Genomic DNA, 25857 nt, shown 5'->3' with positions numbered 1-25857 from the left:
GGGGCATTCCCAGGGTACAGAGGTCAGGGAAATGAGGAGGAACCTGCAGAAAACTGAGTAAGAGCAGTTAGCAAAGCAGGAGCAGAACAAAGAACAAATTCCTGGAAGTCAAGTTAAAAAGCATTTCATTGATTTTTTTTTTTTTGAGAGAAAGAGAGAGGAAAGGAGAGAGCGAAATATGAACTTGTTGTTCCACTTATGTATGCACTCATTGGTTGGTTCATGTATGTGCCCTAACGGGGCATCAAACCCACAATCTTGGTGTATTGGGATGATGCTCTAACCAACTGAATACCCAGGCAGGGGAAAAAACATTTAAAAAAAAAACAAACCCTCTCTTAAAAAAAACAAACCACAAAACCTATTTATTTATTTATTTTTAGACAGGGGAAGGGAGGGAGAAAGAGAGGGAGAGAAGTATCAATGTGTGGTTGCCCCTCGCGCGCCCCCTACTGGGGACCTGGCCCGCATTCCAGGCCTGTGCCCTGACTGGGAATCCAACCGGCGACCCTTTGGTTTGCAGGCAGGCACTCAATCCACTGAGCCCCACCAGCCAGGGCCAAAAAGCATTTTAAAAAGACCCCTCACCGATGTGGCTCAGATGATTGTGTGTTGTCCCACAAAGCAAAAGGTCAGTTGTCATCGGTCATGGCACATGGCTGTGTTGTAGGTCGGCCTTGGTCAAGGCACAGAGGCAACCGATCCATGTTTCTCTATCATATCAATGTTTTTCTCCCTCCCTTTCCCTCTCTCTAAAAATAAATAAAACATTTTTAAAAAAGTCATTTTAAAAAGGTAACTTGCCCTGACTGATGTGGCTCAGTGGGTTGGGTGTTGTTCCACATACAGAAAGGTTGCTGATTGATTCTGTTAGGGCACTTGCCAAGGTTGCAGTTTCAGTCCCCGGTTGGGGGCATGTGAGAGGCAACTGATGGGTGTTCCTCTCATACATCGATGTTTCTCTCCCTATTTTCCTCTCTTTCCTCTCTCTAAAAATAAATAAATAAAATATTTTTAAAAAAGGATTCAAATGTTGCTGTTCAATGTTGCTGAGAAAGACGAGGAGCACACACTTTTTGCAGGCACTGGGTATACAATGATGAACCAGAATGCCAGATACATCATAGGTGTTCATGTACTTTTAAATGTAATGAAATACACATAATATAAAATTTGCCATCTTACCTTTTTTGTTAGTTTTTATTATTGTAGTAAGCAACATAACATAAAATTTACCATCTTAACTATTTTAAGTGTACAGTTCAGTACTGTTAAGGATATTCACGTTGTTCTACAATCTCCAGAAGTTTTTCATCTTGCAAAACTCTATACCCATTAAACAACTCTCCATTTCCAACCCCCAGCCCCTGACAACCACCATTCTACTTCATGTTTTTGTAAATTTGTCTCTCCTAGATACTTCATGTAAATAGAACCATACAATGTTTGTCTTTCTGTGACTGGCTTATTTCACTTAGCAAAATATCTTCAAGGTTAGTCTGTATTTCAGCATGTGTTGGAATTTCCTTCCTTTTAAAGGCTAAATAACATTCTTTGTATGTATATATCACTTTTTTTGCTTTTTTTATTTTGCATATACAACTTTTTGCTTATCAGTTCATTCACTGATGGACACTTGGATTGCTTCCACCTTTTGGCTTTTGTGAATAATGTTGCTATAAACATGGGTGTGCAAAATCAATTGTTTTGGATATATATCCAGAAGTGGAATTGGTAGATTACAAAGTAATTCTGTATTTTAAATTTTGGGGGGAAACACCATATTATTTTCCATAGCTGCTGCACCATTTTTTTTATTTTTATTTTTTCAAGTTATAAGATAAAGTTTATGAAGTTACAAAGGTAGTAGAAGTGAACCAGCTGGGTTGTGTAGGCTAAGGAAACAAGTTATACAACCAAAGAAGGGCCCTTGGAATTTAGGAGAGGGAAAGGCAAAGGAAATGATTGGGGGGAAAAAGAAAGGGAGGGGGAAAGGTGAGGGCATGCTCCTGAGGGGGAGAGCGCTGCAGCAGCATCATTTTATATTCCTACCGATTGTTTACAAGGGTTCCAATTTCTCATATCCTCACCAGCACTTGTCATTTTCTTTTTTAAATAGTAGCCACCCTAATGGGTGTGAGACCCAGAGAACCGTCACTTTTGACCTGTATTGTAGTTCCCTGGACACCCCACCTTACAGGGCTTCCTTTTGTTTGACCTGACTTGGAACTCTCAGTTTTAATAGCCATTTCAAAAATAGTTGGTGGCCATTGTTTAACATCACAACTGCCTGAGGTGGTGATAAGAGTTAGAGCAAACATGCAGTTGACCAAAGTAAAAGCTAGGGAATGGGATGTCCAGAGGGGACTTAGAAAAGGTCTGACATATTCCTGGGGGAAGGACACATGCATGTGCATGTGCAAGGCTGTAAGCATGCCTAGGAAAGAACTGAGGAGGCCCCAAGCTCTCAAATCTGGATGACCTTGATTCTCGGTGCAAGCAAGAGTGAAGTCTGAGGCAGAGTTGTAAACTACCTGTTGGAATGCACAAGGCATTCTCCAACGCTCACACACAGAAACCTTAGACAAAGGTTGAGACCTATTAGTTCAAGAAATTAAAGGAAATCTCTGTCTAACCATTAACTGACCACTAAGCTAATAAAGCAGAGAGTTTGGTGGCCACACAAAACAAAGAATACAGACCTTAAAAAATTAGTTCAGAAAAGTCAGTAACCAAATAGCAGCAACAAAAACAACAAACAGTGCCCTGTCTGGTGTGGCTCAGTGGATTGAGTGTCAACCTGTGAACCAAAAGGTTGCCAGTTTGATTCCCTGTCAGGACACATGCCTGGGTTGTGGGCCAAGTCCCTGGTTTGGGGGCATGTGAGAGGCAACTGACTGAAGTTTCTCTTGCACATTGATGATTCTCCCCGTCTCTTTCTCCCTCCCTTCCCATATCTAAAAATAAATTTTAAAAATCTTAAAAAATAATACAACGAAGAACAACCATAACAAAGCTTGGAGAAGAGACAATCTGAATTCCAAAACTGCCACATTATTTAAAATGTCCAGAATTAAAAATTGCAAAGAAACTAGAGAGCATGGACTATACACATGCAAAAATGCAGGAAATAGACAGTGTCCTGAAGGAAGCCCAGGTATTGATGTACTAGACAATGATTTTATATTTTTAAAAAGATTTTATTTATTTATTTCAAGAGAGAGGGGAAGGGAGGGAGAGAGGGAGAGAAATATCTATGTGAGAGAGAAACATCAATTGGTTGCCTGACCTGGGATTGAACCTGTAACTCAGGCATGTGGCCAGACTGGGAATTGAACTGGTGACCTTTTGTTTTTCGGGACTACACCCACCAAACTGAGCCATACTGGCCAGGGCAAAACTGTCTTTATTTACAGACAACATGATTATCTAATAGAAAAACCAGTGAAATCTATTTTAAAAACTAATAAAATTAATAAGTTTAGCAAGGTTGCAGATAAATCATCAGTGTACAAAAATCGATTTTTTAAAAAAATATATTTTATTGATTATGCTATTATAATTTATTTTCTCCCTTTTATTCCCCTTCCCCCCACCTTAGTTCATGTCCATGGATCGTATGTATAAGTTCTTTGGCTTTTTCATTTCTTATACTATTCTTAACTTCCCCCTGTCTATTTTGTACCTACTACTTAAGCTTCTTATTCCCTGTACCTTTTCCCCCCTCCCACTCCACTTTCATCTCCATTTCTGTGATTCTGTTCCTGTTCTAGTTGTTTGCTTAGTTTGTTTTTGTTTTTTAGGTTGAGTTGTTGATAGTTGTGAGTTTGTTGTCATTTTACTGTTCATGGTTTTTGACCTTCTTTTTCTTAGATAAGTCCCTTTAACATTTCTTATAATAAGGGCTTGGTGATGATGAACTCCTTTAACTTGACCTTATCCGGGAAGCACTTTATTTGCCCTTCCATTCTAAATGATAGCTTTGGTGGATAGAGTTATCTTGGATGTAGGTCCTTGCCTTTCATGACTTTGAATACTTCTTTCCAGCCCCTTCTTGCCTGCAAATTTTCTTTTGAGAAATCAGCTGATAGTCTTATGGGAACTCCTTTGTAGGTAACTCTCTCCTTTTCTCTTGCTGCTTTTAAGATTCTCTCCTTATCTTTAATCTTGGGTAATGTAATTATGATGTACCTTGGTGTGTGCTTCCTTAGGTCCAACTTCTCTGGGACTCACTGAGCTTCCTGGATCTCCTGGAAATCTATTTCCTTCACCAGATTGGGGAAATTCTCCTTCATTATTTTTTCAAGTAAATTTTCAATTTCTTGCTCTTCTTCTTCTCCTTCTGGTACCCCTATGATTCAGATGTTGGAACACCTAAAGTTGTCTCAGATCTTCCTAAAGCCTTTCCTCATTTTTTTGAATTCTTGTTTCTTCATTCTGTTCTGGTTGAATGTTTATTTCTTCCTTGTGCTCCAAATCGTTGATTTGAGTCCTAGTTTCCTTCCCTTTACTGTTTGTTCCCTATATATTTTTCTCTATTTCACTTTGCATGGCCTTCACTTTTTCCTCTGTTTTGCAACCATACTCAACCATTTCTGTGAGGATGCTGATTACCAGTGTTTTGAACTGTGCATCTGATAGGTTGACTGTCTCTTCATCGTTTAGTTCTGTTTTTGGAGTTTTGATATGTTCTTTCATTTAGGCCATATTTCTTTGTCTAAGTGCACCTGTTACGTTGGAAGAAGTAGAGCCTTAAGTATTCACCGGGGCAGGGCAACCCAGCTCCCTGCATTGTGACATTGTGTGTGGGGAGTGGTCCAAGAGGGAACAATGCCACTTGCTTGGTTCTCACCCTGCTTTCAGTCACTTCCCCTGCTACCCACAAGCAAACTGGACCCTTCTAGTGCTGATTCCCAGGTGGGTGGGTTTGGGTATGTCCTAGGACCCTGTGGGTCTCTCCAATGAACTCTTCTGTGTGGCTGGGAGTTTCTCCCGCTGCTGCATCCCCCACAGTTTTTTACAGCCAGAAGTTTTGAGGTTTTCTTTTCCTTCACTGGAACCCTGGATTGCTTGGTCTGTCTCGCTCCCCAGCTGTTCCTCCCGGTTTATCCACATGCAAAGTGGGACCTCCAGCTGCCATTTTGCCCACCTGGCCCTCCATATGCTGCCTTGCTGCGAGTCCTCTCTACCCCAGTTGCCCGTCTCCACCCCACGTACCGGTCTGGATGTTTCTTCTTTAGCTCCTTGGTTGTTGGATTTCCATACAGTTTGATTTTCTGGAAGTTCTGATTGTTTTTTGTTTTTAAATTTGTTGTTGTCCTTTTGGTTGTGCGAGGAGGCAAAGTATATCTACCTACGTCTCCATCTTGGCTGGAAGTCCCCAGTTGTATTTCTACACACTAGCAATGAATAATTGGGAATTTAAATTTAAAAATGATTTGTACAATAATATCAAGAAATGTGGGATTTGTAGTAAAAAAAAAGATATAGGAAATAGGGGTAAATCTGACAAAAGCTTTGTAAGGCTTATACACAAAACATTACAAAAACTGAGAGAAATTAAAGAAGGCATATATAAATGGACCTTGTTCATGGTTAAGAAGGTTAAATATTATTAGCATGTCGATTCTTCCAAATTGATCTGTAGATTTAAGTATACCCAGTAGGCTCTTTTGTTGTAGAAAATAAAAAACAGATTCTAAAATTCATATGGAAGGGTAAAAGACCTAGAAAAACCAAAACAACTCTGTAAAAGAATGACAACTTTGCAGGGCTCACACTGCCTGATTTCAAGGATCATTATAAAACTCCAGTAATCAATACAGTGTGATATTGGCATACAGGCAGAAAAACACATGAATAGAACAGAAGAGAGCCCAGGAGTAAATCCATACATATATAGACAACTGATTTTTTTCTTTTCATTGTGGTAGATAACTGACTTTTGACAAAGGCACAAAGCAATGGAATGAAAAAAGGATATAGTCTTTTCAACAAATAGTGCTGGAATGGCTGGCTATCCATATTCAAAAGAATGAGCCTGGATCCATACCTCCCACCACGCACAAAAATTAATTCAAAATGGATCAAAGGCCTGAATGTATAATCTAAAATTATAAGACTTCTAGAAAACCTTTATGACCTTGAATTAGATAAAGATTTCTTAGATATGCTATCAAAAGGACAACCCTAAAAAAATTGAGAAATTTGACTTCATCAAAATTGAACATTTCTGTTTTTCAAAAGACATTGTTAAGAGAATGAAAAGATAAGCCACAGACTGGGAGAAAATGCTGGCAAAGCGTCTATCTGATTAAGTATCTGAACCTAGAATATATAAAGGATTATAAAAACTCAATGAGAAAACAAATAGCCCATTTAAAAAAAATAGGCAAAAAGACTTCTGGTCAAGATATAGGTGTAGGTAAAGATGCTTCATCTCCTCGTACCACTACAGCAAAAATGACAACCATACTACAAAACAAATATCACCCAGATTCATCAGAAAAGCAAGCTCTATGGAAGTCTGATGACCAAGGATTTAAAGAAGCTACATTCATCCAGGTGGGTAGGAGGGACAGAGAAACAGAAAGGCACACAGATGCAGAGTGGCACGGAGAGGCAGCAGAGTGAGTGGTCCCACATTCACGTGTGGTGGATGAAAATTGGGAGGGACACCTTGGGAGTGAGCGATCCCAGTCCCCGACCCGACCACCCAGCCCAGGGTTTCAGCGACAGGAAGATAAGTCCCCATAACTTCTGGGTGTAAAAATGAGTGGGAGTTAGGGGGAGTGGAAGAAACTTCAGGATTCGCAGGAGACTCCTCTTAAAGGACCCATAATGGTCTCAGGACTTATGTAGACTCACCTGCTCTGGGATTCGGCGCCAGGGCAACAGCTGGAAGGGCACAAGCAGCATATGGGGAGAAAGTGAAGTGACTGGCAACAGGGCAAGTTCTGGTAGACAGATTCCTCCTGGGGAAATCTCCAGGGGCCAGGCAGCAGCATTGTCCCTTCTCTGAGCCTTCCCCACACACAGAGTCACAAAGTGGTGAAATGGGTTGCCTTGCTCTGGCCATTACCTACGGCTCTGCCCCACACAATTTACATGTGCCTTTTTTACAATAGGCCATGCTACTAAGACAGGGAGTCAAAGCAGCTCTACTAAATACACAGGAACAGACACAGGGAGGCTGCCAAATTGAGGAGACAAATATGTCCCAAATGAAAGGACAGAACAAAACTCCTGAAAAAGAACTAAACAAAATGGAGATAAGCAACCTATCAGATGGAGAGTTGAAAACACTGGTTATCAGGATGCTCAAAGAACGCACTGGGTACTGCAACAGCATAAAAAAGGCCCAGGCAGAAATGATGGTTGCATTAAGTGAAATAAAGAAAAACCTACAGGGAACCAACAATGGAGGGGATGAAACTGAGAATAAAATCAACAATTTGGAACATAAGGAAGGAAAAAAAGCATTCAATCAGAACAGCAAAAAGGAAAAGAATTAAAAAAAACACACAACAAGGATAGAATAAAGGGCCACTGGGACATCTCCAAATGTACCAACATCCAAATCATAGGGGTGCCAGAAGGAGAAGAGGAAGAACAAGAAATTGAAAACTTATTTGAAAAAATAATGAAAGAAAACTTCTCTAATTTGGTAAAGGAAATGGACATACAAGTACAGGAAGTACAGAGAGTCCCAAGCAAGTGGGACCCAAAAAGGACCATACCAAGACACATCATAATTAAAATGCCAAAGGTTAAACATAAAGATAGAATCTTAAAAGCAGCAAAGCACAGAGTTACCTACAAAGGAGTTCCCATAAGACTGTCAGCTGATTTCTCAAAAGAAACTTTGTGGGCTAGAAGAGACTGGCAAAAAGTATTCAAAGTGATGAAAAGTAAGGACCTACAACCTAGATTACTCTATCCAACAAAGTGATCATTTATAATGGAAAGGCAGATAAAGTGTTTCCCAGACAAGGTAAGACTAAAGGAGTTCATCACCATCAAGCCATTATTATATGAAATGTTAAAGGGAACTATATAAGAAAAAGGTAACTATGAACATTAAAGTGGCAACAAATTTACAACTATCAACAACTGAATCTAAAAAACTAAGCAAACAAGCAAAACAGGAACAGAATAATAGATATTTGGAGGGTTATCAGCTGGGAGGGGAAAGGGGAAGAATGGAGAAAAAGGTGCAGGGATTAAGAGGTACAAATTGGGCCCCAGCTGGTGTGGTTCAGTGAATTGAGTGCTGGACTGCAATCCAAAGGGTTGCTGGTTTGATTCCCAGTCAGGGCACATGCCTTGGTTGCGGGAGGGGTCTCAGTGGGGGCTGTGCAAGAGGCAACCACACATTGATGTTTCTCTCCCTCTCTTTCTCCTTCCATTCTCCTCTGTCTAAAAATAAATAAATAATTTTTAAAAAAGTATTTAATATGAATGCATTTTTTAAAGATTTTATTTATTTATTTTTAGAGAGGGGAAGGGAGGGAGGAAGAGGGGGAGAGAAACATCAATGTGTGGTTGCCTCTTGCATGCCTCTCACTGGGGACCTGGTCTGCAGCCCAGGCATGTGCCCTGACTGGGAATCCCACCAGCGACCTTTGGTTCTCAGTCCATCACTCAATCCATTCAGCCACACCAGCCAGGGCTAAACAAATAATCTTTTTTAAAAAAGAAGTACAAATTGGTAGGTACAAAATAGGGGGATGTTAAGAACAGTATAGGAAATGGGGTAGCTAAAGAACTTATGTGCATGACCCATGGACATGAACTAAGGGGTGGCTGCTGGAAGGAATGAGGTTACCAGGTGGAGGAGGGCAAAGGTGGAAAATTGGGAAAACTGTAATAGCATAAAAATATATATACTTAAAAAGATAGGCAAAGAATTTTCACATACTCTTCACCAAAGATACACAGGTGGCATATAAACACATGAAAAGATGCTCAATATCCCTGGCTATTAGAGATACGAAAATTAAAACCACACTGAGATACCAGAAACGTATATTAGAATGGATAAAATCAAAATGCTGACTACACCTAAAGCAACTATGGAATATTTACATAATGGAATACTACGTGGCTGTAAAAAAGAAAATTTTACCCTTTTTGACAGTATGGATGGACCTAGAGGACACTATGTTAAGGGAAATAAGCCAGTGAGAGAAAGAGAAATACCATAAGATTTAATTCATATGTGGAATCTAATGAACGAACTAAACAAACAAGAAAAATGGGGCCATATAGATCGAGAGCAGGTGACAGATAATGGGGGTGGGAGGGATGTGTAGGTTAGGTGGTGGAGAGATTGAGCAAAAAGGACAAAGGACTCAAGGACATGGACAACAGTGTGGTGATTGAAGGAGGCGGGGGGTATAAGGGGATTAAATGGTAATGGAAAACAAAGTTTAAATTAAAAAAATAAAAATCTATAATTCTGAAAAAACAATGCTGACCATACCAAAAATTGATGAGGTTGTGGAGGAACTAGAACTCTTACATTATTAGGGATGTAAAATAGTATGATCACCTTTGGAGACAGTTTGGCAGGCTTGGGTTTTTTTGGTCATAAAATCAATTATTCTTTACACAACAATTATTCATAAAAAGCCCACTATATGCTACATCTTGTGCTGGACACTTGCGATATTGGCAGTTTCTTAAAACATTAAACATAGTATACTTATTATATGATCCAACTATTCTACTTCTAGGCATGTCCTCACAAGGAGAACAAGTATATGTCCATACAAAGACTAATCCCCATCAACAGATGAATGAACAAAAGGTGGTATATCCATACAATGGAATATTATTAAGCCACAAAAAGAATCAAGTACTGATAAATACTATAACACGCATGAACCTTGAAAACATGCTGAATGAAGGAAGCTGGACACAAAGAGCCATGTATTTTATGGTTCATTTATATGGAATATCCAGAATAGGTGAGTCTGTAGAGATAGAAAGCAGGTTAGTAGTTGCCAGAGACCTTGGGGAGGAGAAAACAGAGAGTGAGTGCTAATTGGTATGAGTTTTCTTTTAGAGGTGATAAAATGTTCTGGAATTACATATTGGTGGTGGTATACAGCCTTGGGAGTATACTAAGACCACTTGAGTTGTACACTTTAAAGAGGTGGATTCTATGCTATGTGAATATACATGGAACTACATGGATGAATCTCTGATAATTTTGTAGAGCATGTCAGACAGAAAAGAGTACATACTCAATGATTCATTGATGGAAAGCTCTAGGAAATGCAAACTAAACTATAATGACAGAAAGCAGGTAAGTGGTTGCTTGTGGATAAAAGCAAGGCAGGAAGAAGGGATTAGTAGGAGGCAGAAGAAACTTTTGAGGGTAATGATATGTTCACTATCGTGATTGTGGTAATGGTTCAGAGGTGTATACATGTTATTTTAGAAATAATACAACCCTGCCTTCATAGGCCACCACTCTCTCTTTCCATGTCCATGTCACTCTGTGATGTTTTTGCTAGAAGGTATAAAAGAAATCATCTCTTAGGGCCCCAAATACAAACAGCTGTTACTGGATGGGAGGACGTTATGAGGAAAATCAGAACTCCCAAAAGATTAGTGAGGAAAAAAAAAAAAAGATTAGTTGTGGCATTTAGTTCTCTCATTGGGATGCTGTAAGGAAACTGGAGGACACATGTAGTGCTTTTCCCCTTTTGCTGCTTGTCTCTGGTGACCTGCAGGCAATGATAACTCTCTCAGAGAAGCAGCAAAAGACCAGGGATGCGTGGAAGTCAGGTACTGAAGACCCCTCTGAGGTCTGGGAAGGCACATGCTTCCCAAGATTGAGACCAATACCCTCACTGGGCAGCCTGTGGGAGAATCAGTTCCCAACAGCAGAAATCAGTCAGACTGACCAAAGCACTGAAGGGGCAGGTGTACCGAGTGTGGCCGTGTGAGTGCGTGTCCCTGAAAGCACTGCACTACCTGTCTGACCTGACCTCCTACCTCTGTCTCCCTCATTTACTCTGTTGTGGCCACACTGGACACTCCACTGTGCCCCTAGAACGCCAGCAATTATCCCACCACAGAGCCTTTCCACTGTTTTCCCTGCCTGGACCACTCGTTCTCCAGAAAGCTGCATTATGCTCCCTTGCTTCCTTCTCTTTGCTCAGTGTCACTTCTGTAGTAAAGCCTTCCTTGGCCATTCTATGAATACTGCCATCTTCCCACCCTAGATCCCCTTTATCCTGCTGTTCTTTCTTTTTCCCCTATGGTTCTTATCACCTAGGTAATTTCCTTCTTATGCTTATCATCTATCATCTCTCAGCCCTACTGGAATGTCAGTCAGGTCCACAAGGACAAAGATCTTTTTTTGTTCATGGCCATATCCCCAGTACATAGAATCATGCCTGGTATATAGTAGGGACTCAATATTTGTTGGAAGAAATAATTTACTCTCTACTGTATCCATAGACGGAGAATAGTACCTGGAATATAGCAGGGGATCAACAGATGCTTGTTGAATAAACTGGGGGCAGTAGGGACACTTGGTCAGGACCCACCTCATGTAGCTTTCTAAGGTGTCAGGTACTCATCCCTCTGTGTGGTGCTACAGGCATGGAGCTCAGGAGGCCTCAATATGCAAGTGGAGGGGAGCATGTTGAAGAAGGCATGTTAGAAGAGTCTACCTCTATGCACCTGCCACGAAGCTCAGCCACAGGAGGCAGTCCTAATCATCCAAGTAATTTATTTCTCTATGAAAGGCAGAGAAGCTGCTTCTTTTTTAAAATTTCTTTTAGAGAGAGGGGAAGGGAGGGAGAAAGAGAGAGAAAGAAACATCGATGCTAGAGAGAAGCATCAATTGGTTGCCTCTCGCACGCACCGACTGGGGACTGAACCCACGACCCAGACATGTTCCCTGACTGGGAATCAAACCAGCGACCTTTTGCTTCGCAGAAAGAGGCCCAACCAACTGAGCCACACCGATCAGGGCCAAGAAGCTGCTTTTTGAGTTTGCTGCCACAAATTCTTGGGTCACTGTCTGGACTGTTTTCAACAGAGGCAACATCCTGCCAGGAAAACTGGGACTTGGCATAAGAGATACTTCTTCACCTACATCTTGCTCAATCCCTGGCACATGGAAGAAGCCAGTCTAGACTGATTGTATGGATCACAGTCCCCACCTTGTGAGTGGTCTGTGGAAGATTCAAAGACTCATGGAAACTGTTGCTGCAGTAACCATTGCCCAAGGGGAAACCTTGGCAGCAGGCAAATGCCAGGCAGCAAGCCAAGGGAAAATGGTGCAGACGCAAAGGGTCTTGAGAAACAAGTCTTTGCTTGTGCACAATAAAGGGCAGATTGGGAAAGCCTCCCTATATTGTCCACACTTCTCAGAACGTAAGGAGCTCTGTCCTCAAACTGAGGGACCAAGAGAGATCCTTTCAGGTGAAGCACAAAAAGCTTTATGGTCTGTCACGGGAGACCAGACACTCTACCTAGGGTTGTGTTCTGGACATAGGGCAGTATTCAAGAACTTCATGCCATTTTCAAAAGCAGGCTTTGAAGAAACATTAACTGCAGGAAATCAGAGTCTGATGAAAGATCTATTTTAAGTATCATGGTACATGGAGGAAATGAAGGGATTGTCCAAAACTGCCAGGTTATGCCATGTTGCAGGGCAGACACACGGGACCAGTTCCCTTCCCCAGGGAGATCTGAGCTCTTCTTAAAGATGTTACCAACATGGACTTATTATGATTTGGAGAAAGGAGTAGACCTTCTTGACTGGGTGAAGCACATACAGCATAGGAAACTGACTACTGAACATGCCAAATTGGGAACCCCTAGAATCCCAACCTTTCCCCACAGGATTAAAATATAACCAAGTGTGGAATTCAAAGGGTAGTGTGTGCAATCAGGATGACTGGAGAACTGGAGGAAGTGGGAGTATGGGTTTGTCCCTGCTGTTTGTTTTAACAAGCCTGTTTGGACAATCTTGAAAACAGATGAGTTCTGGAATTAATTACGGATGATGAAAAAGTCAGTCAGTCTGTGCAAGTGTACCTCATACTGGAGATACTGAAGTTAGAAAACATTAGAAGGTTTTCTAGTCATCTCTTCCTTTAGGGTCACGTGGCCACTGATCTGGCCAGATCATTTAGGCTCTAAACAGCAGTCTGCTTCTGCTCGGTGATGGGGGCAGCTTACCTTTACTATCCTGTTCTAAGGGTGTTTAAATTTTCCAGCACTGTGCCATATTCTAACCCATCAGGACTTTATACAGGTGGCTAAGATCTAACTCAAATCATATTTATTATATCAACTTAGTGGCTAGGGATGATTCAGAAACAATTGTGTCTAAAGCTCTGACTTCCCTTGCTGATTCTCTATCCCAGACCATGAAACAGGAAAGTTTGAAGGTTCTTCGACATTTTTAGAATCCAGTTATCTGGAGCACCCAGAGGAATTCTACTTGAGACAGACAAAAGTTTTTTACCCTCAAGCCGAAGTTCTGGGACTAAAATAGGGCCCACGAAATTCACTGTGTTCTCTGGAAGGTAGTGCTAATACATTCCATTCATGGGTTCCCTTCCTCTTGACTACCATCACTGCCTCAAGAGATCCTCTGGGCGTCTGCGCAGGACCAAGAAGCAGAGCCACTGTTAGGATCCTTGCTTAGAAAATTGTCCAGAGATGTGTTCAACTCCGTATTATCTGCTTAGGGGACAAATTTCATAGCTTCTGTGTTCCAAGTGAGCTTGTGAGCAAATGGATCCTTTTATTTTAAAGATTTATTTATTTACTTATTTACAGAGAGAGGGGAAGGGATGGGGAAAGAGAGGGAGAGAAGCATCAGTGTGTGGTTGCCTCTCATGCACCCCCAACCAGGGACCTGGCCCATAACCCAGGCATGTGCCCTGACTGGGAACTGAACTGGCAACCCTTTGGTTTACAGGCCAGCACTCAATCCACTGAGCCACACCAGCCACGGCATGGATCCTTTTTTAAAAAATCTTCACCCGAGGATGTTAATTGATTTTAGAGAAAAAGAAAGGGAAGGGGGGAGGGGGAGAGAGTGAGTGAGAGAAACATTGATGGGAGAGAAAAACATTGATCAGCTGCCTCCTGTATGTGCCCCGACCGGGGATCAAACCCACAACCTAGGCATGTGCCCTGACCATAAATTGAACAAGCAACCTTTTAGTGTATGGGACAATGCTCGGCCAGGGCAGTGAATGGATCCTTTACATTGTCTGGCAGCCCAAGCAGGGGGATGGGGCTGAAAAATGAAATGGTTCCCACCTCAGCATGGCTCCCACCTCCACTCACAGCTCAGCACACCAATTATGAGCTCTTCATTTTACTAAATAATTGCAATGGTTTTTATTTTACACTAACTGCTGGTAAATACTAGGTTTCTTTCCAGCCTCCCTCTGGTCTATGCATTTTGTGCCCTGTCCCTGTCCCAGGGCTGCACTGCAAGTACAGGATGCAACAATGACCTCCCCACCTTCACAAAGGTGAGCTTTTCGAACTGTACAGAACTGGTAAGTGCCTGGGGAAGTGAATGAGTCCATGGGTCAGTCTTCATCTGAGTCACTGGGGCCCATGTACTCGCAGACAGCATCATAGTGAAGCTCTACGAGTCGATTCTCTCTCCGCAGTTGAACCACAGCCTGGCTCTGCTCTCTGTCCCAGCCCAGCAGACGGCCCACCTAGAGTAGGGACAGGTGGAGTCAGCTAGGCCAACCCAGACCCCCACTCATGCCTTGCATGCTCCCACCCCCATTCCCAGGTCTGGGACTCACCCTTCCAGACTGTGGCCCCAGCACTACCATCACCCGTTTGCCCTGGACCTTGGGGATGAGGGTCTCCAGCATGTCTTCCCTGACACCTACAGAGAAGGAGAGGGCAGTGAGGTCTGCAGCCAAGGGCCTTTTCTGTATTCCCTGGGGTCACTCTGTACTGTATTGACAGATGCGAGTCCCACCATACCCACTTCATAGATGAGGAAACCTAAGGAACAGTTCCTAGCAATAGTTGTTCTCAAGGGAGTATTTACATATTATGGTGATGGATAGTGGTGATAAGAGACACTGCTTATTGTGACCATGTTGTAAGCCCTGCCCTGCAAGAGGAGCTCAATACACACCTCTATAGGGCACCAGTCACAATAAGGAGAAAACAGGTCATTTCCGTGCTAATTTTGCAGATGTGGAAAGTAAAGCTCAGGTAAGTGTCTAATGTTGTGTTAAGATGCTGGTCCCTGCAAAAAACCTTAACTCTGCCCAACCTCCCAGCCTTTGCCTTGGCAGGCTCTTGGCCTAAGACAGCCTTTTTTTTTAAATTGTCACCTGAGGGTATGTTTTTGTTTTTATTGATTTTTAGAGAGGGAGGGAGGGCAGGAAGGTAGAGAGGGAGGGGAGGGAGAGAAACATTGATGAGTTGCCTCTTGTATGTGCCTCAACTGGGAATTGAACCTGCAACCTAGGTATGTGCCCTGACCAGAAATCGAACCCACCACCTTTTGTTTGGTATATGGGATGATGCTCCAACCAAATGAGCCACCCACACAGGGCAGACAGACTTCTTGATCAGCCTCTAGGATGATAACAACCCAGTGACTGACTCTCAGACTCACCTTCCAGGACCTGGCCTTTATCCGTCCGACACACACAAGTATCTGGGCTGAGGACATCTTCAATTGTCATCTGGGGACAAGATCAGGGGATGTGAGAACATTAGAGAGAGAAAGGGGCCCAATCCCTGGGGGAGAAAGGCAATCTAGGCTGTGGGGTTCCCACCTTGGTGTTGTAATACTGCCCGCCCTTGTGCAGCTTATCCACAAACCGCACACGCAGGTCCCTGTGCAACCAGTGCTGTCTCCTGGAGGCCACTTTCTCACTCTTGGATGTAGTCTTGTCTTGTCTGTGGAGATGGAGCAGACACCAGGCTAAGTCACATGCATGTTCTAGTCAACCCACCTTTGCTGATGCTGTAAAACCCACCCATAGTGCCGTTTCTAGTTCCTTCTATGCATCTGCCTTGCCCTGGAAGCCTTCTCCGACTGCTAGAACCTCCCCATACCCCCCCATCTTCTTCCACCATCCCAGATGGCCAGGGCCTCACCGGTCTGGAAGGTGTTTCCGCTTCCTCTCTTCTGTTCCCCGCCGGGTGGGGAGGTCCTGATTCGGGAAGGCCTTCAGTGACGACGAGGCTGTTCCATTCTGTTGCCCTGGAGAAGTTTTGCTCACCTGGCCTGTTAAAGGGGGTGTGGGAAGAACCAGGAAAGAGCTCCAGTGTCTCACTTTCTTTCCTTCAAGGCCACGCCTTAGCCTCAGGCCACCTCCCATCCACCGTGTCCCCTCTTACCATCATGCCTTTGCCTGGACTGTTAGAATGCTATCCCCTTCCTCTCAACTGCCTCAGCCTCCTTCAGGAAGTCTTCCTTTTGCAATCACCCCAGCCCGTGCTGACAGTGCCTACCTGAGTCAACCACCTAGCGTGGGCTAGGAGTCCTGGAGAGCTCTGCTCCCACCTGCTAAACTGCCCCTTTCTACCAATATGCCTAAAATGCCTTCCTCCCCTGTTATGCCTTAGTCCTAGCTGTTCTCACTCCCTAACAAAAGAGAGGTTCATCGTCCTAAATAGACAAAGACTTCTGAGGGTAGAAACTGGTTTGCACACTTGTTTCTTCTCCTTCAGAAAGAGGCTAAAGACTTGGGGTTACCAGGTGACTCTTCAGTCAAACTGAAGAAACCACTATCTCCATTCTCACCTCCTGACCTCTGACCAGGCATACCTGCCAGGCAGACACCATTGCCTCTCCCCTTTGCAAATCTAACACCCACCCAAGACAGGCCCTACCCACCCCCAGGCACACTTCTCCAATTCCACTAGTGAGATAAGAGGCTCACTCACTGAGATCCAAGGAGTTCTTGTCAAATTCCTGCTGGGAGACAGGCTGTAGGCAGTACTCACTAACAGTCACCATGCGGCTCCCCACAGCCAAACGAACCATGGCCCGAACATTGTCAGGATCGAGGCCTTCCACCTAAAGTGTGAGGATGAAGAAGTCAGGCAAAGGTTGAGTGGGCTCGACCCACATTTCTAGGACCAAGCTGTCCACCCTTACCTCTAATCGGCTTGACCCCTATGTCTTCCACAGCAGACTGTGACCCCTGAGAGTGAAGACCAGGTTTGATCACTGTGTCTCTCCCAGCTGACTTTGATCTCTGAGGTCTGAGACTAGGATGGGTCCCTGTATCTCCCCCACCAGATTGTGGGTCTTAGATATATTTTAAGCATTTAATCCTCAGGGACTTGTGGCATATAGTATTCTCTCCCCTTTAGTAAAAAAACTGAGGCTGAGAAAGATCCAGCAAGTGGTCCTGAGTTACCAAATGAGGCAATGAGCCAGGCAGGCCTAAAAGACAAGGACTTCCAGCTTTTCTACCGCAAACCCAATTCTTCTTAGTTCTGACCCTCACATCAATCTTTCCTGCTGCCTGTCTTGGGTTCCAGGCACATTTTGGTTCCTTACCTTGCCATAGAGGCCTCGGTAAGGGCCAGAAAGAACCACCACAGCTCCTCCAGGCACCAGTCCTTGACGCTGGTCTTCCTTATCTTTCTCTTGCTCCTCATCTGGCCTCAGCAGGCGGTGGGGGCCGGTGGGGGCCAGTGCCTGGACCTCAGTCAGGCTGGCGCCCAGCCCTAACCCTTTAGGCCTCAGCGAGTTGACACGAGGCTTCACCACTCTGTAGGGAGCACAGAATATGAGCTTGTTGGGGGATGCTACAGTCGTTGATGCTCACTCCCTGCCCCCAACCCCTACAAGTCCCACCCTTTCAGTATTTTTTTCAAAAGATTTTATTTACTTATTTTATTTTTTTATTTACTTATTTTAGACAGAGGGGAAGACAGGGAGAGGGAGAGAAACATCAATGTGTGGCTGCCTCTCAAGCAACCCCTCCTGGGGACCTGGCCTGCAACCCAGACATGTGACCTGACTGGGAATTGAACCAACGATCCTGTGGTTCGCAGGCCAGTGCTCAATCCACTGAGCCACACCAGTCAGGGCATGTGTTTTTAAGAATATATTTCCCCATCTCATGTTAGGACTGCTTTTGACCTACAGAAATGGCAACTTCATTTGCTTCAACCTAATAATATGCTACATGTGCCATCCATTACATAGGATATATAGTATAATCAAATACACTATTTCTACAGGGGAAACCGTAGAGATATTCATACCCAGCAGGAGAAACACACTATAAAACACTCTATGTCAATTTGGGTCACATTTGGCTACCAAAAGATTTATGAAAAAAACTTTGGTTTTCAGAATTCTTTGGAGTTTAGAACTGTGGAGAAGGGATTATAAGTCTATGCGATAATAACAAATATCTAGTCTTTGCTTATTTGGGGTCAGCACCCACTGTAAGTGCTTTACATGTATAATTTCACTTAACTATCACAACAGATCTAGGAAGTCAATGCTGTTATTATCCTCATTTTAAAAATTTTGATGTACACTTACTAAAGCTGGGAACATTGTTAGGAGAGACAAAGCTAAAGGTAATGCACCTGGGAGATGAAGAGGGGGAAGGGAAAGGTATGGGCCTGCTCCTGGGAGGGAGAGCCCCTATTTTTCACACAAGGAAGCTGATGCCCAGACAGGCAATCTTTCAATAAATGGAATCCCACTACAGAGTTTCAAAGGACAAACAGGAATTTGAAACAGTAGTGGAAGAGACTACTGAATTGGTTGGGATGGTAATGTGTCTGTCCTATGCCTAGATGGTTCTGGATGGGCGATAACCACAGGGGTCTCATTTACTGCCCTATCTGTTGTCCCCATGGCCCTACCCCAAAACTCACTGATTGAAGGTTCGGCCGATGCCTTGGCCAGGTTTCCAGCCCATGCCCCGCAACATGGCCAGCCCATAAGCCTCCACAGGGACTGCCTCATAATCAGCCTCCTTGGGCACCTATGGGTTCAGGCGGAGGAATGACAGTCAGGCTTTGCTTATCACAGGCCCTCTGATGTGAATTTGTTATCACCTACTGGGTGACCCTCAATGCTTCTTTTCTAGTCAGCTCAAGGTTAGCTTTTTTTTAAAAAAAAAAGTTATTTATTTTTAGAGAGAGGGGAAGGGAGGAAGAGAGGGAGAGAAACATCTACATGAAAGAGAAACACTGATTGGCTATCTTTGGCGTGTACCCTAAACAAGGAATCAACCTGCAACCCAGGCATGTGCCCAGATGAGGAATTGAACTGGCGACCTTTCAGTTTGTGGGGAAATGCTCAACCAACTGAGGCATACTAGTCAGGGCTCAAGGGTAACTATTGATTTCCTCTTGCCATCCCTCACTTTAATACTCCAGTTCAGTCCCTCAACAAATGCTTACAAAGCACCTAGTGCCAGGTACTGTTCTTGGTGCTAGGGATAAAGTAGTGAGCAAAACAGACAAAAAATCCTGCCCATGTAGGATTTACATTCCAGTTGTAGGACACAACAAACAAAATACATAAAACATGATATGTCAGGTTGTGATAAGTTATATGAAGGAAGATAAAGCAGGTTAAGTAGATGAGAAAGATGACAAATGGAGTGTCACTGAGTTGATGTTTGAGCAGAGACCAGAAGGAGATGGCGGAGAACCATGAGGATATAAGAAAGAGTGTTTCAAGCAGAAAGAACAGTTCAGAGCAAAGGTCCTGAGGCAGGGCAAGATTTGGTATGTGTGAAAAGCATCATGAGTCAACCTGACTGAAACAGAGATGTGGAAGCAGAGATGAGTGGTAAGAAAGTAATTAGGAGAGCTCAACAGGAGTCACAAGAGGGTAGCAGTCATGAGGAGGACCAGCGAGTAAGAAACTGTAATAGTCCCGATGAGACACGCTGGTGGTTCAGCCCAGCATGCTGCTAGTGGTGATGGGGAGAAGTGGTCAGATTCTAGATGTATTTTGAAAAGGGAGACGATAGACCTCTGCTGACAGTTTATGGGATATGAAACAAAGAGGGGAGTCAAAGGTGATGATAAGGTTTTTTTTTTTCTTTTTTTAAATTTATTTTTTTTCCTTTTTATTTTTGGTAACTTTTTGTTAATTGACTGAGAGGAAGGATGGATGAAACTGTGATCAATTGAGATGTGGAAGGCTGCAAGAGGAGGAAAAGTGAGAGCAACGAGGCCAAAGCTAGAACAGGATGGAGAGTGAAGTAAAAGTCTTTTTTTCTTTTTTATGATGAAAGAAACTAGAGGACATCTGACGGCTGATGAGAACAGTTCATTCAAAAGAGATGGTGGTCTGGGCTGTAAGAAAACTGGGCACCAAAGAAGCAATGCAGAAAAAGTTGTGAATGAAGAGGTAAAAAGCGGGTCCATGGGTATGAAAAGCACAAACCTTGTAGATACAACCCTCACATCTCGTGTTCTCACCTCCCATTATCGTTCCCTCAATTCTTTATACTCACTCCAAATACACCATAGTTGCCTCACTGTCAAGACACATAGCACATTGATTTCCTGCCACCATGCCATTGTCTGGGTCATTGCTGCCATTAGGAGTACTCGCCCTGTTCTGCTCTTTCTCACTAAACCCTACCTGCCCTTCCAGGTCTCACTCCTACCACTCTGGTGTCAGTCTCCCTCATCTCTAGCCCAGACCACTGGTCTCCTTGCTTCCATCTCTGCTTATTAGTCTGTTCTGCTAACAGGAATCAGAAAAATCCCGTCAAATCATAAGTCTTGGCCCTTCTCTGTTCAGAGCCCTCTCATGACTCTCATCTCATTCAGAGTAAAATCCAAAGTCCTCACCATGGCCCACGAGGCCCAGCCTGGTTTAACTCCCACTTCCGACCTCATCTACTACCCATCCCCTTCACTCATTCCACTCCTTGGAATTCAGTTTCTTTGGTGTTTTTCCAGCACTCCAAAGGATGGAAGGAGGGCAGGATAGGCGGCAGGCCTCTAGTACACAGGCTTTCCCTCATCTGTGCAGCAGGGGGGCAAGGCTGGCAGACAGGGAAAAGAGAGGCTGGGACAGGAGGGGGGCGAGGGGCCAGCTCACTGTCTCAGCTTGGCGTTCGCTGTCTGACCCTTCCTCGTTGGGGTTGCATCCTTTCTGGATCATGGGGATAGCGAGCGTGGGGTCGACACCCGCATTCTCTCTCTCCTCCAGAGACTTCTTGGATTCTAAGGAAGAATGGGAGTGAGCGATGAGGTCCCACCATATCCTTCTATTTTTCTCCCATTCCTTCATCAGGGCAAGGCAAAGGGGGATCACTCACCCTCAATGAGCTCTTTCACAGCCTGGGACAGCACCCCATCCACCACAGCCTCCTTATCTGTGGATGGGCCCGGGGCCTGGGCTGGTGGCTGTCTTCGGAGGCCATTCTGGATCAAAGGGATGATGAGTTCCTTGGGGGCTTCTGAGGGATTCACACTGATGTGAACACAGAGGAATGAGGTCAGCAGAGGAGTACGGTCAATAGGTGCTGAGCCACACCCCTTCATTCAGAGAAAACACCGAGAGCCAAACTCACCCCCGGGTCCCACAAACCACACCCTCCATTCTGTCTGCTTCTCCAATTATGTCTCTGATAGTGCCTTTTTCGGATTTTCTCCTCCATCCCCAACTCTTAATTAGGACTGATTCCTCAATGACACAATCAGTCCTCAGTCCATGGCTTCCACAATGACCCACAAATCACCATTTTAAGTCCAGACTCTCTCCCCAGTTCCAGGCTCCACACCAACCTCCCAATGGTTGATTCTCTTCTGGAAGTCTCTTCCTCAGGCTCTCTCCTTCCCGAATTAAGCTGGATGATGGCCTCCCCCAACCTCAATCTGCCACTCCATCCAGTTCCCCATATCGGAGAAGCCCCGTCATTTCAGTTGAGACACTAGGGGTCCTGTCATTCTCTCCTTTCCTTTTTTTCAGAACGCACACACCTCAGGGTCTCCAAATCCTAAAGACACTCCCTCTCGGGATGTATTCTCGCTTGCCAATCCTCACGGCCATCAGGCTCAATTTCTTCAGCTGTACTATAAATTCCCACCTTCTCACCTCCACGAATTTACTCGGCCGATACTTAGGGTTTCCAGGCCACTGTCACCAAGACAATCAATTCTGATTGCACCCTCCCGCTTGCACCCACCGCACCTATTTCCAAGGGATGAAAGACCCAGCGCATCACCTCTGCAACTTTCTCCCTTCCACGGTCTTCAAGAAATCCTTCTCTTCCGGAGCCGCACCCAGGCCTTCTCCCCGGTCTGCCAGCCGTCTTCGGGCGGCCGTGCGACTGAAGCTGAACGAAATTGGGGCAGAGGAGTGCCCCGCCGACCTCAAAACACCATCTTCGCGATCCGCCATCTTGCCTATCTTCCCAGGCCGGCGCGCTGCTTGCTGGGAAGTTTAGTTTGGGCTGAGTTTGCCGCGGACCGAACGACGAGCCCTAGAACTACTTTTCCCATAAAACATTGCGGCACCTGACAGACGGAGGCGGATAAAGGGCCCTGGGAAGTAAGTGTCGCTCTGTACTTCACAGGAGTGCGTCGAGCCAAGCGTAAGGGAAAATGTAATTCTTCAAGGGGGTAGGCGTGGTAGGAAGTGGACTCATTCTTGCCAGGTATTCTTTCCTATGTGTAGGTATTTGACAGGTATTTACTGATCGTCTACAGTGTGCGCGTTACTGTGTCCTACAGGTGAGGGAAGTGTGGCTAAGATAATTAAGAAAAAAACCCCTTGTGAATGCCAGTTGCGTGTCATAAATAATAGACATAAAAATAAATAGCATCAATAATTGATACGTAAGTGATGCCTACCCATGCCATATTTAATACTCAGTAAACTCTGGTACTATTAATAAAATAGGCCTCCTGTTTAGAGCCTCATAGTCCAGTAAGGAACAAGGGCGCGCACCGTCCTTAGGGCGCAGACGCAAAGTGGCGCCCGCCCTGCGCACCAGCGCCGCCACGTCGGCCGCAGCTCGGGCCGCCAGGGGGCGCGCGTCCAGGCGCGACAGGAGCTGCCGGGCGCTGGGGCCGGCCCGCTGCGGAGCGCCGCGGCCTGCGCGGGAGGGGGCGGGGGAGAAAAGGTCAGCGCAGACCCAGAGCCTCGGCGCACCTCCACACTCCTCTACGTCCGAAGACCTAGAATGCTCCTCAGGGTCCCCGGAGCCCTCAAGCCCTCCCTCGATAGTTCCGGAGGTTGCCGACTGTCCCTCTCATCTCCCGCTAGCCCCAGCCATCGCGGGTACTCGCGTGGAGCCCCGCCGGCCTCCACGACATCCCCTGGAGACAGCTATTTGGCCGCAGTATTCCCCGGCACTCCGAAGACCTTGTGGCGATCTCTGGAACTTCCCAACTGCCCCTTCCTCACCCCCCGATTCCAAAGTCTTACCCCCGCGATATCGGAAGGGGCCCCGAGTCCCCAGATGCCCCAAGAGAACACAGTCTGCCCCGCTGTGGCCCCGGGACTCACGACTCACCCTCCAGATGCCCTAGGCAACCCTCATGGCCCACGCGTGGCCTCAGGTTGCCCTCCACTTATCCCCAGAGGCCCCTGCCTAAGCCCCTGCTATTATTCACCGCAGACCGTGAGTGCCCAGGCATCCCCAGTGACCCTGAGCAGACCCCTCCGGCACATCTCCCTGGAGACTCCTGAGAGCCCCCGGAGCGGGTGCGCAGCCCGGTGGCACGGGTGCAGGTGCTGATAGGGAGCCTCGAACCCAGCCCGGGTTGTTTGGCCCCTGTCTGCCTCCGCCGCCGCCGCCGCCGCCGCCGCCGACGACGACGACGACACCGCCACCGCCGCCCGGGTACCAGGCTGCCTTGTTTACCACCTGTCCGAAGGGAACGGGAAGGGGCAGACAGGGGGGGCGAGGTGCGGCGGGACCGCGCCCATCTCACCCCCACCCCAGTACCTCCTCTGCTCCCTCTAGGGTCCGTGGCGCCCCCCGCACGCGGCTCCATGGCCCAGAGTGGCCCGGGTGGACGCACAGCCGCTAGCGACGCGTTCTCAGCGCCCGCGCGCGCTCACCTGGCTGCTCGCCCGGGCCTGGACGCGGTGAGGCCAGCCTGTTCCGTGCTGGGCACCACAGCCCGTGCGATGACCTACCTGGCGGCCCGCAAGGAGGCGCGGCTGTGGGCGCCAGCGCTTGGCCTCCCTCTGCCTTCTGTCTGGATTCCCCGACCCTGCCAGCATTCTCGGTGACCTGAGCACTGCTCCCTCAGCCCTAATTCTTGCTACTGTCCACAAATTTGCAACCTTTCTGACGTGGCTCTCAGAGAACCCCCTCTTCTGCTCCTACAGGGCCTCTGCCCCTACGCTTTATCCTTGAGGCTGTCCTTGGACACCCCATTGCTTCACAAAATTTTCCAGAACTAAGCATCTCCCAGTCTGGAAGAAATTCTCTATCTACATACCCTTAAGCACGCATCCAGTTGGCAAGCTCCCTGCCCCATTTCTGAAGCATCGAGGCTTGCCAGTACTTGGCAGCCTCCCCTCACCATCCGTGCATTCCTGCTCATCAATAAGCGGCAGTCTGCAAGACCACCCATTCAGGGATCTGCAGATCCTCAATCTCCTGTTCCCCAGTCTATAAGCACCTCCCTATGCCACCCACCAGTTCTGGAAACCCCAAGCCCAGGAACGGAAGCTGCCCCCTCTGTCTGCGGTGCTTGAAGTCTCAAGAATGGGGTGGAGCTCTGAAGGAGGTCCAGTATATACCCCCACAGATAAGGCCAGGTCAGAGGTGGGAGAGACAGTGGACTGCAGGAGGAATGAACGCAGAGACCTTCAGCCCCTATCACCTATGACAACACTGGAACCCTGACGGGTGGATGAGAGAGGTTGCCCAGCCAGCCAGAATGGTCATCAGAACACAGTGTGTCCGCAGCCCATAATGAAACAGTCACGGACCAACTGAGTGTTGGGGAGGAGCTAGTCGCCTGAGACTGGTACTGTTGTCAACTGTCTGCTGGGCCCTGGGCAGGTACCTGAGCCTCTCCAGCCCTCAGTTTCTTTTTCCACAAAGTGATGGTCACAGGCTGTCTCTCACTGGTCCCCATCCCTCCTTCCACTATAGTGGCACTGTGCCCATGTCCTCCCCCCTTGGGGCCTATGTCCCCAGACACCACCTCCACCTTCTCAAACCTAGGAAGGGCCTCATTTCTCCCTTCTCATTGACTGGTGTCCCCTGCAACCCATGTGCCTTCAGACTCCTCAAGCCCAGGACCCTACGACTGCCTCTTCACTCTCTATGGAGCCTTTTCTTTCCCCCTTTTCAGCCTCCAACCCTATTAGGCTCAGAGCCATAAGCCCTCCCATGGTCTCAAAGATTCCAAGGGTAGCCCCTCCCAGCCCACCATACTCTTCCAGTTCCCCAGTGGGGACTGGCTTAGGCAGATATTCACAGCAAATTTATTGAGTGTGTACTATGTGCAAAGCTCTGTTAGGGGCTACAAAATTCCTAGATAATTTGGGCTCCAGTTCTGCATCCCGTTTTTAGGTGTCAGGGCTCGGGTGGGGTTTTTAACTTCTCTGGACACGTGAAATAACTTTTTCACACGTGAAATAACAACGTCCCATGGGTGGAAGGCAGACCCCAGCCCAGGGTCCTGGGGTAACAGAGGCACCCCTGAGGCAGAATGAGGCCAAGCGCTGGCACCCACAGCCACGCCTCCTTGCAGGCCGCCAGGTAGGTCATCGCACGGGCTGTGGTGCCCAGCACGGAACAGGCTGGCCTCACCGCGTCCAGGCCCGGGCGAGCAGCCAGGTGAGCGCGCGCGGGCGCTGAGAACGCGTCGCTAGCGGCTGTGCGTCCACCCGGGCCACTCTGGGCC

General features: G+C 46.2%; 1 protein-coding gene across 6 annotated transcripts; it reads right to left on the bottom strand.

Annotated features, from left to right (window-relative positions):
• Positions 1–13608: 13608 nt before the first annotated feature.
• On the bottom strand, positions 13609–24037 carry GPKOW (G-patch domain and KOW motifs). 6 transcript variants are annotated; one of them, XM_054566438.1, is made up of 13 exons: positions 23937–23992; positions 22501–22650; positions 22209–22417; positions 21300–21454; positions 21080–21204; positions 18886–18995; positions 17546–17759; positions 16924–17056; positions 16132–16261; positions 15807–15930; positions 15644–15713; positions 14811–14896; positions 13609–14717 (listed from the first exon to the last, which is right to left on the bottom strand). In XM_054566438.1, the coding sequence occupies exons 3-13, from the start codon at positions 22382–22384 to the stop codon at positions 14583–14585; spliced, it is 1458 nt and encodes a 485-aa protein (XP_054422413.1). In that variant the 5' UTR covers positions 22385–22417; positions 22501–22650; positions 23937–23992; the 3' UTR covers positions 13609–14582. The 6 variants fall into 6 exon arrangements, with proteins under 6 accessions (XP_054422413.1, XP_054422410.1, XP_054422412.1 ...); XM_054566435.1 differs by having other exon boundaries at positions 22209–22650; positions 23937–24037; XM_054566437.1 differs by lacking the exons at positions 22501–22650; positions 23937–23992 and adding an exon at positions 23502–23622.
• Between the last annotated feature and the right edge of the window lie 1820 nt (positions 24038–25857).

Source organism: Pteronotus mesoamericanus, unplaced genomic scaffold (assembly GCF_021234165.1).
Source record: "Pteronotus mesoamericanus isolate MK-2021 breed Mesoamerican mustached bat unplaced genomic scaffold, CSHL_Meso_final contig_173, whole genome shotgun sequence".
NCBI lineage: Eukaryota > Metazoa > Chordata > Mammalia > Chiroptera > Mormoopidae > Pteronotus > Pteronotus mesoamericanus.
This window is presented reverse-complemented; position numbering and strand designations above follow the sequence as displayed.

What these genes read in the sequence shown, in the direction of transcription:
- GPKOW (XM_054566435.1), bottom strand. Translation starts at nt 22,384, where the DNA reads ATGGCGGATCGCGAAGATGGTGTTTTGAGGTCGGCGGGGCACTCCTCT. An exon ending in GCGAACGCCAAGCTGAGACA is followed by an intron (nt 18,996 to 21,079) that starts GTGAGCTGGCCC and finishes CTGAACCCATAG; the next exon opens with GTGCCCAAGGAGGCTGATTA. An exon ending in ACCGAGGCCTCTATGGCAAG is followed by an intron (nt 17,057 to 17,545) that starts GTAAGGAACCAA and finishes CTCACACTTTAG; the next exon opens with GTGGAAGGCCTCGATCCTGA.